We start from the raw sequence: 13,069 nt of genomic DNA, 5'->3' as shown, positions 1-13,069 counted from the left end.
TGACAGCAGCATCCCCAGGACACAGCCAGGGGCACTCCTCAAGGCCTGACCTGCTGGGGGCTCAGCCCTGCCCAGGCCCTACACAGCAGAGAGGCTTTGCTCTGCTGTCTGAAGGGCTAGGATGGGAACTCACTGCACTGCCCTGCCCTGCCCGGGTGCCAGGCTCAGTTCACAATGCCTTGGGGAATCTGCCCAATAAAGAGACTTCTCCTGACAACGCCTCTGCTTCTAGGCGCACGCATGACCATCATCAGTACTGAAAACATCCCCCTTTTCCCAGTCATCCCAGGACCCTGATGACACAGAGGCCCTTGCTTGGCCACCAGCTCCTGCAGGACCTAGTCCCAGCTCTCATACACTCAGGGGGTGGGGGAAGGAGGAAGGGGGGCGGTTGGAGCAGGGGGCTGGGCACAGCAGCAGGCCCACGTGCCCTACTCCAGACCCCTAAAGCTTTTCTTTCCCACATGCATGCACACATGGGTCAAACAACTCCTTTCTGAGGCTCCTTCTCAGCAACTCTTTCCTCTCACCAGCCACCACCTCCTCGGCCCAGGCAAGTGCCTGTGGAAGGCCTCAGGGGTCCCCGGGGAGCTGCCAGCAACCGGTGCCCCCTTAGCACCTCTCTGTGTCACTAGAGCCCCGGGGGGGCAGGGAGCTAGAGGACCCAAGGGAAATCCAGGCAGGGACTAGCTCCTCCGGGTGAGGGGGGCCATTTCCTGCAATCGCTGCAAACCAGCTACGCCTCAGCATCAGCAGGCCAGCACGGTGCTGCCAAGCACCTCACCACCAGCCCCAGGTTCGGCCCCAGCCTTCCTCTCCGGCCCCTCTCCTCGGGGAAAGGCCATCTCACACTGCCTCCTGCGCTCCGGGCCCTTCCCTTGCTGCTCCCGCCGCGCGGCGGCCCTACACCCCCACCAGCTCCTGACGGTGCTACCGACCCGCGGCCCGGCCTTGTCGGGCCTACGCAGAGCGAGACAGGAAACCGCAGGGCCCCGGAACCCGCTCCGCGGGAAGGGGCGGAGCGGGGCAGGGCCGGATATGCCCCGCCGGCGGGGCGGGGCCTGGGGCGCGGCGGGGAGTGTCGCGCCTGCGGAGCCCTCTTAGCTCGGGCGGGCGCGGTGGGGGATGTGGGTCTGCTCTTGCCCTGGGAGCGGCCCCGTGGCGCCGGGAGTGGGACAGGGGGTCCGGGACAGGGTCCTGGCCCCGCCCCGCCCCCCTCTTCGTGCCCCTTGGCCTGCCCCGGCCTCAGGCCGGTTCTGCGGGATCCCTGATTGGCACCGAGGGCAGCGGGGCTCCCTTGCCCCGGGACTCCATCCCGTCCCCGTCCTTTGCCCCGCAGAGCGGGAGCCACGCAGGGTGCTAGACCCTACCGGGAGGCAGCCCCACGGTGGGATGGTGGGGGGGCTGTTTGGGCAGAGCCCTGCCTGCTGACACCCCTTGCCCAGGCCCAGGCAAGGGGTCCCGAGCAGTCCCCGAGTTCATGCCGTGCTCCCCATAGGCTATTTCTTTCATCGTTCTGGCCTAGGGACTGCACAGAGGGATATCTTATGGGCCCTGCAGCCCTTGGTGTTCAACAAGTTCCTTCCAACGTGTTTTTGGCAGCAAGTCATGGCATGGCCCCTGCCTGGGAACGTGTTCAGGCTCAGCCAGTCCCAAGGTGGGGGTCTGACTGCCTGTGCCCAGGGAGGTGCATAAGTGGGCAGGATGGCAAGGGTGGCCATGGGGAAGCGGCAGTGCTTGTGAGGATGCTGGAGGAGCTGTGGGATATGCTGCTGCCATGGTGTGTGAGGGGCTGTCCTGATTTGTCCCAGCTGTGATGGGAACCTCTGAGGTTTGAGGTCTGCCTGGTCATGTCTGCAGTGCCAGTTGTCCTCCCACCGCTTACCCCCTCACTAAAGATGTGCAGAGGTGTTGTGTTCACAAATACACAGAGCGAGCACCCCGCAGCACACGGCAAAGGGACCTGCACAGTGGTCACAATCCCAGCACGCAGCTGAAGGCCACCTAAGGTACCACGAGGCTGCAAAATTTGCCTGCCTGCTCTGGCTTGCACCCACAGGCAGGGGTCCGGGGTGCAGAGAGCCCATGGGCACAGCAGGGTTGTGCTTTCAGGGGATAGCATGTCTGCAAGACCAATCCTTTGGCCCTCCCCGTCCCTCCTCCCCATCATGGCCAGCCCCTTGCAGCTCTCCCCTCCCCTGCAGCCTGGGTGCCTCTGGCCGGACCTGCGTAAAATATAAAAGGCTGTTTGCTTGGAGACGCTGAAAGGATCCCAGCCAAGTTTGCCATGGGGAGTACAGGCATTGGGGCTGCGCTGCTGACACTGTTACTGCTCCTGCAGCCCACATCCCAGTTCTGGCTCTTCAACGTGCTCTTTCCACCCACCTCCACCCCAGAAGCACCCCCGACCAACAGCACACCACCCGTGGTACTCGGTAAGATCACGCATGCTGGCCTACAACCTGCCAGCCCTGGCACCAGGCAGGGGCACAGCAGGCATCCTGGGCTCTGCTCGCTGGGGCGCTGCACAGCCCCAGAGCTGGCTAGAGGCAAGGCACATTGTTCCCGGCAGCATGGGGAACTGCTTGGCGTGTCTGTTGGCTGCAGTGGGAGGCTGCAACCCCCTTTGCAGTCTCTGGCTATCTTACTGTGCTGGTGGAGCCACCTCAGGGTGGTGACACAGAGCTCCCAATCCCGCACCTATCGGCAGTGCTGGGAATACAGGACCTGCCATGCCTGGCCACAGCTCTTCAGAGCCAGGAGGGCAGGCTGGGTACCCCAGAAAGCAAGTGGGGCTCAGAATATCAAGAGCTGGATAAAATGGTGTTTTGGGGCTCACTCCATTTGGGGGGGGCTGTGCTGGCATAGGGACAGGGCCTGCAAGAGACCCTAGTGCTGTGGCTTCCCACTGCTGCTGCTGCCATCCCAGTAAGCCTGTATCCACAACCTTGCTGCCCCCAAACCTGTCCCAATCCCCCATGTCTTTTGTTGCTCCATGATGATGGTTAATTTCATCCTCCCCTGCTGCTGAAGGGCATCCACCTCATGTTAGACCAAATGTCCACTCTTGCCTGGGGAATAGCATAAGGGTGGATGAACTAGCAGGCAGTTTCTCTGCTTAGCTGAGATGCAGAGAGAGGCAAAAGAAGAGGCCTGGGGAATCACCTCAGTGAGGTGGAGATCAGTTTTTGCCATGAAATCTGTTCTGAGCAGAGGTTTCTTCTCCTTTTTCTTGAATCGAACTAACTGAGTTTCCCTTTTAAAAAGAGAAGAGAAAAGCAGAACTGCCTGACATATGGCCTTGGACTGACACTATAAACTCACTTCTCCATGGGCAGGCCTCTGTGCTTGGGGGCAGCAGAGCAGCCTGCACAGAGCCCCACAGCCTGGCACATGGCAGGCGTGGGTCAGCCGTGGCCTGCCAGGCTCTTTTACTTAGTGGTTAAGAGGCAGCAGGATTAAAGAGCACAGCCTGGTGCACGGCATTGTATCTGGAGCCTGAGTGGTGCAATGCAGGCACTGCTTAGCCATGCCAGAGGTCAGGAGGACACAAGGAGGCCTGGTGGCTGTCACCATGCAGGGCAGGGAATGATGTGGTACAAGTAACCTTGTGCATCTTCTCAGGATGGTCTGTGGCAATAAAAGCTTCTCTACCATCCCACTGATAGGCCCTGCAAAATGGGGCAGGTTGGGTCTTCCCCCACAGCTGCTCTGACTGCCCACCAGCAGCTCCCCCAGACCCTAAACAACTCCTCTGCCTTGGCCTGGCCCCACAGGAATCTGGAGTCCAGGTCCGCACACCCCAGGGCAGGTGCCTGTAGCCCCAAGCCTTGCCTCCTCCGAAGCACCTGCATCTACTATCCCAGCAGAGGCAGTGCCCCATGGCACTGGGCTCCTGGTTCTGCCCTGTGCCCCCAGTGCCAGCCTCAGCCTTAGCCAAGGCTGGGGCACTCAGGCTGCTGGGGCTGCCCCTACAGCTGGTGCTGAGCCAACATGCCAGGAGCATGCAGTCAGCCAGGAATGCTGCGACCAAACACCCTGTGCGCCTGTCGGCATCCACATGTAGCCCATCCCCCTCAGCCGGGCGTCCCAGAAACCCCCAGTGCCCTTGGGACCAATGATAACCCCTTTGCCCCAACAGGAACTCCCTTAATAATTACCTAATGTCCTTTTTAAGGTGAGGCAGAGCTCAGGGCTGTGCACACCGGGAGCGTGGGGGCCTGGTGCCCACAGGGCCTGGTGCCCACAGACTGGGAGCCAGCTGCAGCCGCAGTCCAGCAAGGTAACAGGATGTCTGCCCCATGCCACAGGTGCTCCTGACAGTCCCTGGCACCTCTGGGAGCTGTTAGCCCTCTGCTGTGGCCCTGTGGGGCTCAGGGTGATTGCCTGCCGCAGGAGCTGCCCTGGACTCTTCTCTTGCTCTCAGAGCAGGTCTGGCAGCCACTCACTGTCCGCTCCCCTGCCTGTGCCTGGTGTCTCATATGCAAAGGTCCACTCGGGCACTGGGGAGGATATCCTGACCCCCACTAGGTGCTTTGGGGAAAGATGTCCTGACCCCCACCAGGTGATCTGAAGGCAGGATTAGGCCCTTCCTGTATCCCTGAGGAGCTACAACAGGTGCTAGGGAGCTATGAAGCAGGTTGAGCAAGGCAACCACCATATCCCATTCCCCGCTCACATGGGACAAGGCTTTCAGAGGCTGTGACTATGTTCTGCATCTTTTAGTTGGGGCCACAATAGGTGAGGTGGGGCTGGAACATTGGTCAGGGTGCCTTTGCACCCTTCTGCATGGGCACGTCTAGCTCCCCCGAACACCCACTCCCATAGGCCCCAGGGCACGGGGACACCTGGGCCTAGCAGGAGCTGGGGGAAATGTCCTGCTGGCATCTGACAGATGGGACACATCGTTCTTGGGTCAAAGACAGCCTCACCTGTGGCTGAATCCCTCAGCCCTAATGCCAGGGAGCATGGCTTACATCCAGCTGTACTTGTAGGGTCTTGCAGCCACAGCAGAGCCCTTCTCCAGGCTGCAGGCCAGCTCAGGGCAGGCATCTTACAAAGACATTTGGCCACAGTCCTGTTGTCGCTGCCACAGAGCGGTTTGCTGTGTCCTTGGGAGAAGTGATGTGAAGGACCACATCTTCCAGGGCCTGTGGAGGAGCTGGGCCAAGCCCAGGTGTCCCAGCCATGCCACCAGGCTCTTCCCAGCCCCATGCTCTCCCAGTGCTGCCGAGCGTAGAATGCCACGAGGCTCTGTTGCTGATACACTCAGTCAGCAGTGGGGAATCACCCTATCTGGTCACATGGTGAGCAACATAGAGGACAGTGCTTGCGGCAGCTTTAAGACATATGTCATTCCTCAGCAGATGTGTCTAGGGCCAGCCCTCACAGCAGGGTGGACCCACTGCAGCTGTAGGGTGCAGTCAGCACCCAGTGCTCCCATCCTCTCAGGCTTGCAGCCATGATGCCCTGCAGTCTTTTCACTTGTGCTCGCCCAACCCTTTGGGCCAGCACTGACATCCGGAGACAGCTCTCAACTCTTGCACACTGGCTGGGAACAACCTCCCAGCACGGGCTGTGGCAGAGCAGAGACATATTTCAGTGCAGCACAGCTTCCCAGCCCCCATCCCTGCCAAAAAAACAAACTGGACCTCCTGAAGGTGGACAGGGCGTCCTGGTGCTACATCTGTTGAGGGAGCCTGGGTCACATGTGGCAGGCCGTGAACCTGTTTAAAACAGCTTTGTGTTTACTGTAAGTGATATTTGCACTGAATTCCCACAGGGTACGGTCCTGCTCAGAGCTGAATCATTTCAGGGACCTTGTTCAGCCTGTGTGGAGGGTTTAAAGTTCAGGAAAACAGTGTGTGGGCCTTGGGCATCAGCACGGGGACAGCTTTCACCTTGGACGCCTCTTTGGGGCCTCTCCGTGCAGCCCCAAGCTGGCCTGCTACCGCAGTGCAAAATGCCTGGGGTGACAGCTGGTGCGATGCAACCACTTTCAGGGCAGGTGGTAGGGCTGGGTCCAAGCAGCACTGACTCTTTCCCTCAGGCTGGAGAGAAGAGAGGAGCATGGAAACCCATCCAGGCAGGGGGAAATACTCCAGGATGTTATGTGCTGGCAGGGAGTTACACCTTTGGGCTGATGTTGAGCCATTCGGTGAGGGTGCTTGTTCTCACGGTCATCCCCTGGTGGCCCAGTCTGCAGCATGTGCAGCAGGAGCCACAGGAAAAAGCAGTGAAGCGGGTCCCTGAGAGCCTGTTTTTAGCATGCTGCCGCTGCTTCCATGCTCACTCTGCATCCCAGCTCTGAGCAGCCCTCACACAAATTATGCATTGAAAGGACAAGGGGCTGTACAGGCTGTTCTCCATGGATGCTTCTCCAACTGCATCAAACAGCAGGTTCCTCAAGGGAGCCCTGGCTAGCGGGACTGTGGGAAGTGCTGGGTGCCCTGACCACTGCCTGGCCGAAGCAGCCCCACAGAGCCACCGAGATGAGGTCTAACTGCCTCTGTCTCTCCCTGTGGTGCCTCTAGTGCCTGGGTGCCTTGGGAACCAGCTGGAAGCAAAGCTGGACAAGCCAGATGTGGTGAACTGGATGTGCTACCGCAAAACTGAGGACTATTTCACCATCTGGCTCAACCTCAACACGTTCCTGCCAGTGGGAGTAGACTGCTGGATCGATAACACCAGGTACCACTCACCTCCCACCCAGGGAGCTCCCCAGGGAAATGACCTACCAAGGATCTCCCTCCCCTCTCCTCCCCACCTGGACCCGACCCAGCACACACAGGAAACCACAGGAGCATCTGCCTGGCTGAACACCCTGTGTGTGTTAACATACCTCTTTGGCTCCAGCTCTCATGGACAAACATATTCCAATTGCCCCCTTCCCGTTTCCCTGCCATGTGCTTGTTCCATCCAGACTATCCTCAGCACGTACTAGAGACACTGCCATCCTGCCTAGGGCAGCAGGGTGAGAGAGATGTCCTGTCCTGACCCCCGGGGTGGCTGGCGCTCATAGATCACAATTCATGTGCTCAGGCAGAGATATCAGCCTGGGATGAGACAAAGAGGCTCTAGAAGTACCTAGTCATTGAGAGAGGATCTGAATGATGGAAATGTAATACAGTAGAAGCTGTTCAGAGCTGGTCAGAGGAAACTCATGCATCTCCTCAGGGCAGGCAGGATTTTCCTTGTGCCATGATGCTGACCCAAGGAGGAGAAGAGCCCCCAGCTCTGGGATAGGCAGCTCCCCCAGGAGCCCTTCCTATGGCACCCCTTCCCACCAGCTGCACAAACAAATTTGCTGTGTGTCTGTCTGCACTACCCTTGCCAAGCATTGCAGAGGTGACCAGAGGTGTCCAGAGTATAGCGCACCCCCAGACACCCTCCTCATGGTGTGGGCAGGCCCTGGCAAGCAGCACAGCCCCCAGATCTGTCAAGGGGAAGCATTTGTGACATCCAGCAAAAAAAGCGCTGTTCAGGTACCTGGGATCCTTCCTGGGAACTGCTGCAGGGGCAGTGAGATGTGCTGGCAGGCCAAGCCTGTACCTTGGAGCCGTCCTTGCTGGGGGATGTCCTGGCGAGGACATCATCTACCTGAGCTACCTGCTCTCTGCCCTGGGAAGCCGTGGCCAACACTGCAGAGCACAGATTACATTCGGTCCTCAGCCATCTTGCCTCGTGCATTGTGGGTCCATCTGAGTCCCCACACACCAACACCACTGTAGTATGGGCTCATCTCAGCCTAGATCTGCTGAGCTGCACCCTGAGTGGTACAGCTTCAATCTCTTATAAGGATCCCCGAACAGGGAGCCCAAAGTAACAACATGGGGACATTGGCTCAATTGGCACCTGCAATCCATGTCCATGTCCTCCTATTTCCACACAAAACTGAAAATAGCCACCCAGATCCCAGCTGCCACCCAGTGATCTCTGCCCGTCCCCTGTGGAGTTGTCCTTGCTGCTACTTTATGTCCTTTCCCTGCAGGGTGGTGTATAATCGAACCTCTCGAAAAATGTCCAATGCCCCTGGGGTACACATCCGTGTGCCTGGCTTTGGCAAGACCTATTCTGTGGAATACCTGGATCAGAGCAAACTGGCAGGTGAGAGAGCCAGCTCTGTGGAGAGGCACAGGGTGCCCTGGGCTACAATGCATTCCATGCTCTTAGTCCTGAAGTGGAGCGGGGGTCCCTGTGCCCATAGGGTTCATCGTGGCCAGGTTCTGCAGAGCTGGCCAGAGCCCAGTCCACCTGGGAATGAGGAAGATTGGCCCCAGGAACATACTCCCTTCCTGCCCCAAGTCCTCCCACCGCCTGCAGGCATCCACCCCAACCTTAATCGCTGGGCACAGCCCCTCCAGGGCACATGGAGTTGCTATTTCCAGATGGAATGATCAAGCTATGAGGTTTACCAGAGGCAATTCTGGTAAATCTGTGACCAGGATCAGGGTGGGAAAAGGTAACAGGGGAAGACCACAGACCTAATTCCCATTTGTTCTCTGTCTTTAGGTTACCTGCACACGCTGGTGCAGAACTTGGTGAACAATGGCTACGTGAGGGACCAGACAGTTCGGGCAGCCCCCTATGACTGGAGAGTCGGGCCCCGTAAGTGTAGGGTTGGGGCCAAGTCACACATGCATGAGGGAAGTAGGAGGGCCCCCCTGCGAGCATGTCTAGATCTGGGTTCAGTGAGCAAGCCAATATGTTCATGAAGAGTAGTGAGGTGGTACAACATGGAAGAGAGTCCCTGGACAAGAATAGCTACCTGTTGTCTAGAGCATTAAGCCATTAGTAATGCTTTCATGTGAATATGCATGGTGGCACTTCTGGCATCTGTGCCTACGTTTCTCTCTAGTTGGGGCTCCTAGGGTCAGTCCTGTTGCCCTATGGCTATGAGCGAACTGGCCAAGAGCTGGTCCACCCTCTTGCCCACAGATGAGCAACCCGAATACTTCCAGAACCTGAAAGCGCTGATAGAGGAGATGCACGATGCATACCAGCGACGTGTCTTCATCATTGCACACAGCATGGGCAACCTGCACGTCCTCTACTTCCTGATGCAGCAGACGCAAGCCTGGAAGGATCAGTATATTGGGGGTTTCATCTCCCTGGGTGCCCCCTGGGGAGGGTCTGTCAAGCCCTTGCGTGTCCTGGCATCTGGTGAGTGATTTCCTATGTACAATGACCTCTGTGTTTTCTTTCTCTCCTGCAGAAATGGAAGGGTGGTTGGACCAAGGTCAGCGGAGCAGAGGCAGGACACTGTGGTGGAAGAGCTAGGGGACAGTACGTCTATGGATGGAGCATTCATGCTCTGGTGCTAGCATGGGCTTTAAAGTCGAGCATGCATCCATTTGCACCCTGGAAAGCCTGCTGTGTTTCCATGATTGTGTTGAATGGGTTTCTATGTCTCTGGCCAAGCTGATACATAAATGGTGGCTGTAGAAAATGGCTGTTAAAAGGGGCCAGCTGTAGGTTGGCCTCCCCTCTTCCTCTGCACCAGCTCTTGCCGCACACAGTTCCTGTGGCACCGTAGCCTGCAGCACACCCTGGACCATAATCAGAGGTAGACAGCCCAGGAATGTCTTCTGGGATAGGGGTGCGCCTTGAAATCAGAAACACCCATCCTAGGCAAGAAAGTGCCTCAGCCACAAATCCTCAGGCCAGGGTAACAGCCTGGGGCTGGCTTGCTGCTTCTCACTGCCTTCTACAGGCATCTGCTCTGCTTCTTTCATTGCAGGGCAGTGAGCCAGCTGGACCTTTTCTCCAACCTGATACAGCCTCTTTGCAGCAGAGAACATGGAGGCCATTTAAAGGACTCTCACACACTCCTGCACTGGTTGCTAGGATCTCCCCATATCTTAGAGTCCATCTTAGAGTCCATAGGCTCTTCTGTCTTCAGACTTACAATTCCATTCACCCAGTTCCTCTTTAGTCTCTTTTCAGTCCAGAAAGCCACAATCATTTGCCTAATGTGATAGCCCAGATATCTAGAAGTCTCAAGCTGGGCTCCCAAAAGGTATGGGATTGACTTAAAATCATGTGCTTGAAAACTTTCAAGAGGGGGAGATTTTGCCTTTTAACATCTGGCCCCTTGCATCTCTCTTAGTCACCTTCTGATATTCTTCTCTTTCGGCATGAGGGCCAGAAACATTTTATAAGGTAATTAAGATTTTTGCACGGTCTCAGGATTCCAGGAACACCAAATATACCTTGGCTTGCAGAAAACATGCAGCCTCACCACCTGTTGTCAACACCTTGGCCTCAGGTAACTCACATTCCTGCAGACAGGTGTGAAGACATAGGGGTTGCAGGGAAGATCTGTGGATGATTTGGTCAGGGCCATTTTATGTCCAGGTTTGTCTAGACTCAGCCTCCTCCTCCAGCTAGATATTTTATGCAGGTGAGAATTTGAAAGTTTGCTCCACATGACCTACAGCCGTACCAAAGTAGGTGCATGCTGTGAGCCCAGGGTGGCCAGGAGGTGCCAGACTTCTTGAACAAATGCTGAGTATTGTAGGCATCATGTGTACAGGGACCCTCTGCATCCTAGATGTGTCTTACTCACTGGGCATGTGCTGCACAGCCTGTATGCTCCCTCTGACACCCCGAGAGATTTGGAAATGCTAGAGCGTTTCCCCTGCTGTGGACAGGGCAGGTGGCTGCACGGGGCTGTTCTACTCAGCACTGTAAGCACAGGTCCCCTTGCCCTTACTTAGGTATCTTTCTTCTCCTTTCTGCTGGCATCATGAGGCAGATCTGAGGTGGCGCAATTGCCATAACCCAGCCAGGAAACAGCTGTAAGTCAGTGATAGACAGGCTGGTCCCAGTACAACCCCTCAGGTAACCCAAGGGGCACCATTTGCTCGAGTATGTTATGCTGCTGTTTCTGATGAGTCCCCTGCATGTCCTGCAGGTGATAACCAGGGCATACCACTCATGTCCAACATAAAGCTGCGTGAAGAGCAGCGCATGACCACGACCAGCCCCTGGATGTTCCCAACAAGCCTGGCCTGGCCTGAGAACCACATTTTCATCTCCACACCCTCCTACAATTACACCTACCGGGACTACCAACGCTTCTTCACTGACGTCAACTTGGAGGATGGCTGGTACATGTGGGAGGACATGAAGGACTTGCTGAAGGGCTTACCCCCTCCTGGCGTGGACACTTATTGCCTCTATGGTACAGGCCATCCCACTGTGGAAACTTACATATATGATGAGCGTTTCCCTTATGAGGACCCCGTGGACATGATTTATGGGGATGGGGATGACACTGTCAGCACACGCAGTTCTGAGTTGTGCAAGCGGTGGCGCAACCAACAGAAGCAGAAAGTACACGTTCAGGAGCTGCAAGGCGTCGACCACCTCAATATGGTCTTTAGCAACCTAACGCTGAGTTGCATCAATGACATACTGCTGGGGAGCCCACAGGTCGGGGCTGGCACCGAGGAGCAGGGAGAGCCCGGGTGGAAGAGATCCAGTCCAGAGCCAGGGAGGGGGAAGAAGATCCCACCTGGACACAAAGTCCTTAAGGAGCCCAGAAAGAACTGAAAGAAATGGGGGCCAGCTTCCCTCCATGCCAGTAGCCCCCAAGTGCTGCCATGCAGGGGAGCAAAGGCCTCAGAGCTGAGTGTCTGTGAAAAGGAGCAAGACCAACAGCTCAGGGGAACAGGCCAGCACCTGCTTCCACACGGATTGTTTTTTGTTCTGGGAATGGTGATACTTCAGAGGCTTGTCACTTCCCACTAGCAGATGGATAATTAACTGCGCTGCCAGTTCATTAATATCACACTTGCGGATTACGGTGTACACGCAACCCCTCATCGCTAGCAAGCTATGTTTAGACACATTAGAGGCTGTGGAGCCAGTAGTGGCCTCTGTTCACTTGGAACAGGACCTCGCCAGAGTCTGTGAGCAGTCACATAGCAAGTGTGGGTTCTGACTTGGTACCAGGCAGTCACAGGGATGGGCACAGGGTAGCAAGCCAGGTATAGGCTGCAAAAGTACCTCTGCCAGCCTCCAGCATGCAGGCAATGAGCGAGGCTCCCAGTGCCAGACTGGCTTAAAATCAGATGTATGAAATAATAAACATTCATTGCTTCTAATTCTTGAGCCTCCTTTGTGTCACACTTTCCAGCTTGCCTCCACAAGCACAATTGGTTAAGAAATCAATTTGTTTTTTACTGAAAATTAAGATTCTCATTCCTCACAGGACTCCAGAAGCTGGGGCTTTCAGAAAAGCAATATGTTCACTAGGAGCCCATGATAAAATCATAGGCATGCCCACATGCCAAAATCTCACCAAGTCATACAGAAGAATTTAGTATTACTGGGCAAATTAGTTTCCTCAGTCTGATCTGCCAGCCTGCGTTCTGGTTCCCCTAAGGAAAAACATGGTAGTTATTAAAAAGAACACAGCAATCGGGCCCAGAAACTCACAGATTTTGCTCAGAGACACGTAGGCTTCTCTGTTCAACTGTGTCCATGTGATCACCCTCTTCAGCTGCATGGCAAGTTCATACTCATGAGATTGCAAAAAGGGGCATGAGAGGGAATTTGAGCCCTAGCTGGAGGTTTTACAGAAAAAGTACTTGTGCATTCAGTAGTAGGAGTCCTCAGTGGGCTCCTGACCCACGGTGGCTTTCACCTGCTGCTATCTCACTGTACAAGCACAACATATTGCCTAGAAGAGCGGTTACCAAAAGTAGGCCTCCTGCCACTTGCCAGGCCTGAGCAAAATCCCTGGCATGCACTGTGGTCTCACATTGTCTTCTCCACCTGCAAAAAACAGGTAGCAACAGGTAGCAGGCAACTGAATCTGCAAGGCTGCACCTACAGCCTGCTGCTACAAGAAGACCTTGCATTTTCTAAAGCAACACATCACCTGGTCAGAAACACAAGGGCTCTGCTCTGTAGCTGGCCACAGCAGGCCCTTTTTGCCTGGGTGGACAAGCCCTGCATGTCAGGGTGCCTCTGACTGCTGCAGAGCCCTACACACCTGGGACCACCTGTGAGCCCCAGCTTAGAGCTGAGCTTCACAGCCCTCTCTGTGACTGCTGCCAGG

At 56.1% G+C, this 13,069-nt stretch overlaps 1 protein-coding gene across 2 annotated transcripts; it reads left to right on the top strand.

Annotated features, from left to right (window-relative positions):
* The first annotated feature begins 2,165 nt into the window (after positions 1 to 2,165).
* Positions 2,166 to 12,110, top strand: LCAT (lecithin-cholesterol acyltransferase). 2 transcript variants are annotated; one of them, XM_009685306.2, is made up of 6 exons: positions 2,166 to 2,435; positions 6,534 to 6,690; positions 7,991 to 8,106; positions 8,512 to 8,607; positions 8,938 to 9,162; positions 10,916 to 12,110. In XM_009685306.2, the coding sequence occupies exons 1-6, from the start codon at positions 2,288 to 2,290 to the stop codon at positions 11,554 to 11,556; spliced, it is 1,383 nt and encodes a 460-aa protein (XP_009683601.1). In that variant the 5' UTR covers positions 2,166 to 2,287; the 3' UTR covers positions 11,557 to 12,110. The 2 variants fall into 2 exon arrangements, with proteins under 2 accessions (XP_009683601.1, XP_009683610.1); XM_009685315.2 differs by lacking the exon at positions 8,512 to 8,607 and having other exon boundaries at positions 2,188 to 2,435.
* The last annotated feature ends 959 nt before the right edge of the window (positions 12,111 to 13,069 follow it).

This window comes from Struthio camelus, chromosome 10 (assembly GCF_040807025.1).
Source record: "Struthio camelus isolate bStrCam1 chromosome 10, bStrCam1.hap1, whole genome shotgun sequence".
Taxonomy (NCBI): Eukaryota; Metazoa; Chordata; class Aves; order Struthioniformes; family Struthionidae; genus Struthio; species Struthio camelus.
The sequence above is the reverse complement of the archived record's forward strand: the minus strand, read 5'-3'. Positions and strand labels throughout refer to the sequence as shown.

What these genes read in the sequence shown, in the direction of transcription:
- LCAT (XM_009685306.2), top strand. Translation starts at nt 2,288, where the DNA reads ATGGGGAGTACAGGCATTGGGGCTGCGCTGCTGACACTGTTACTGCTC. An exon ending in GGATCAGAGCAAACTGGCAG is followed by an intron (nt 8,107 to 8,511) that starts GTGAGAGAGCCA and finishes CTCTGTCTTTAG; the next exon opens with GTTACCTGCACACGCTGGTG. An exon ending in TGACTGGAGAGTCGGGCCCC is followed by an intron (nt 8,608 to 8,937) that starts GTAAGTGTAGGG and finishes TCTTGCCCACAG; the next exon opens with ATGAGCAACCCGAATACTTC.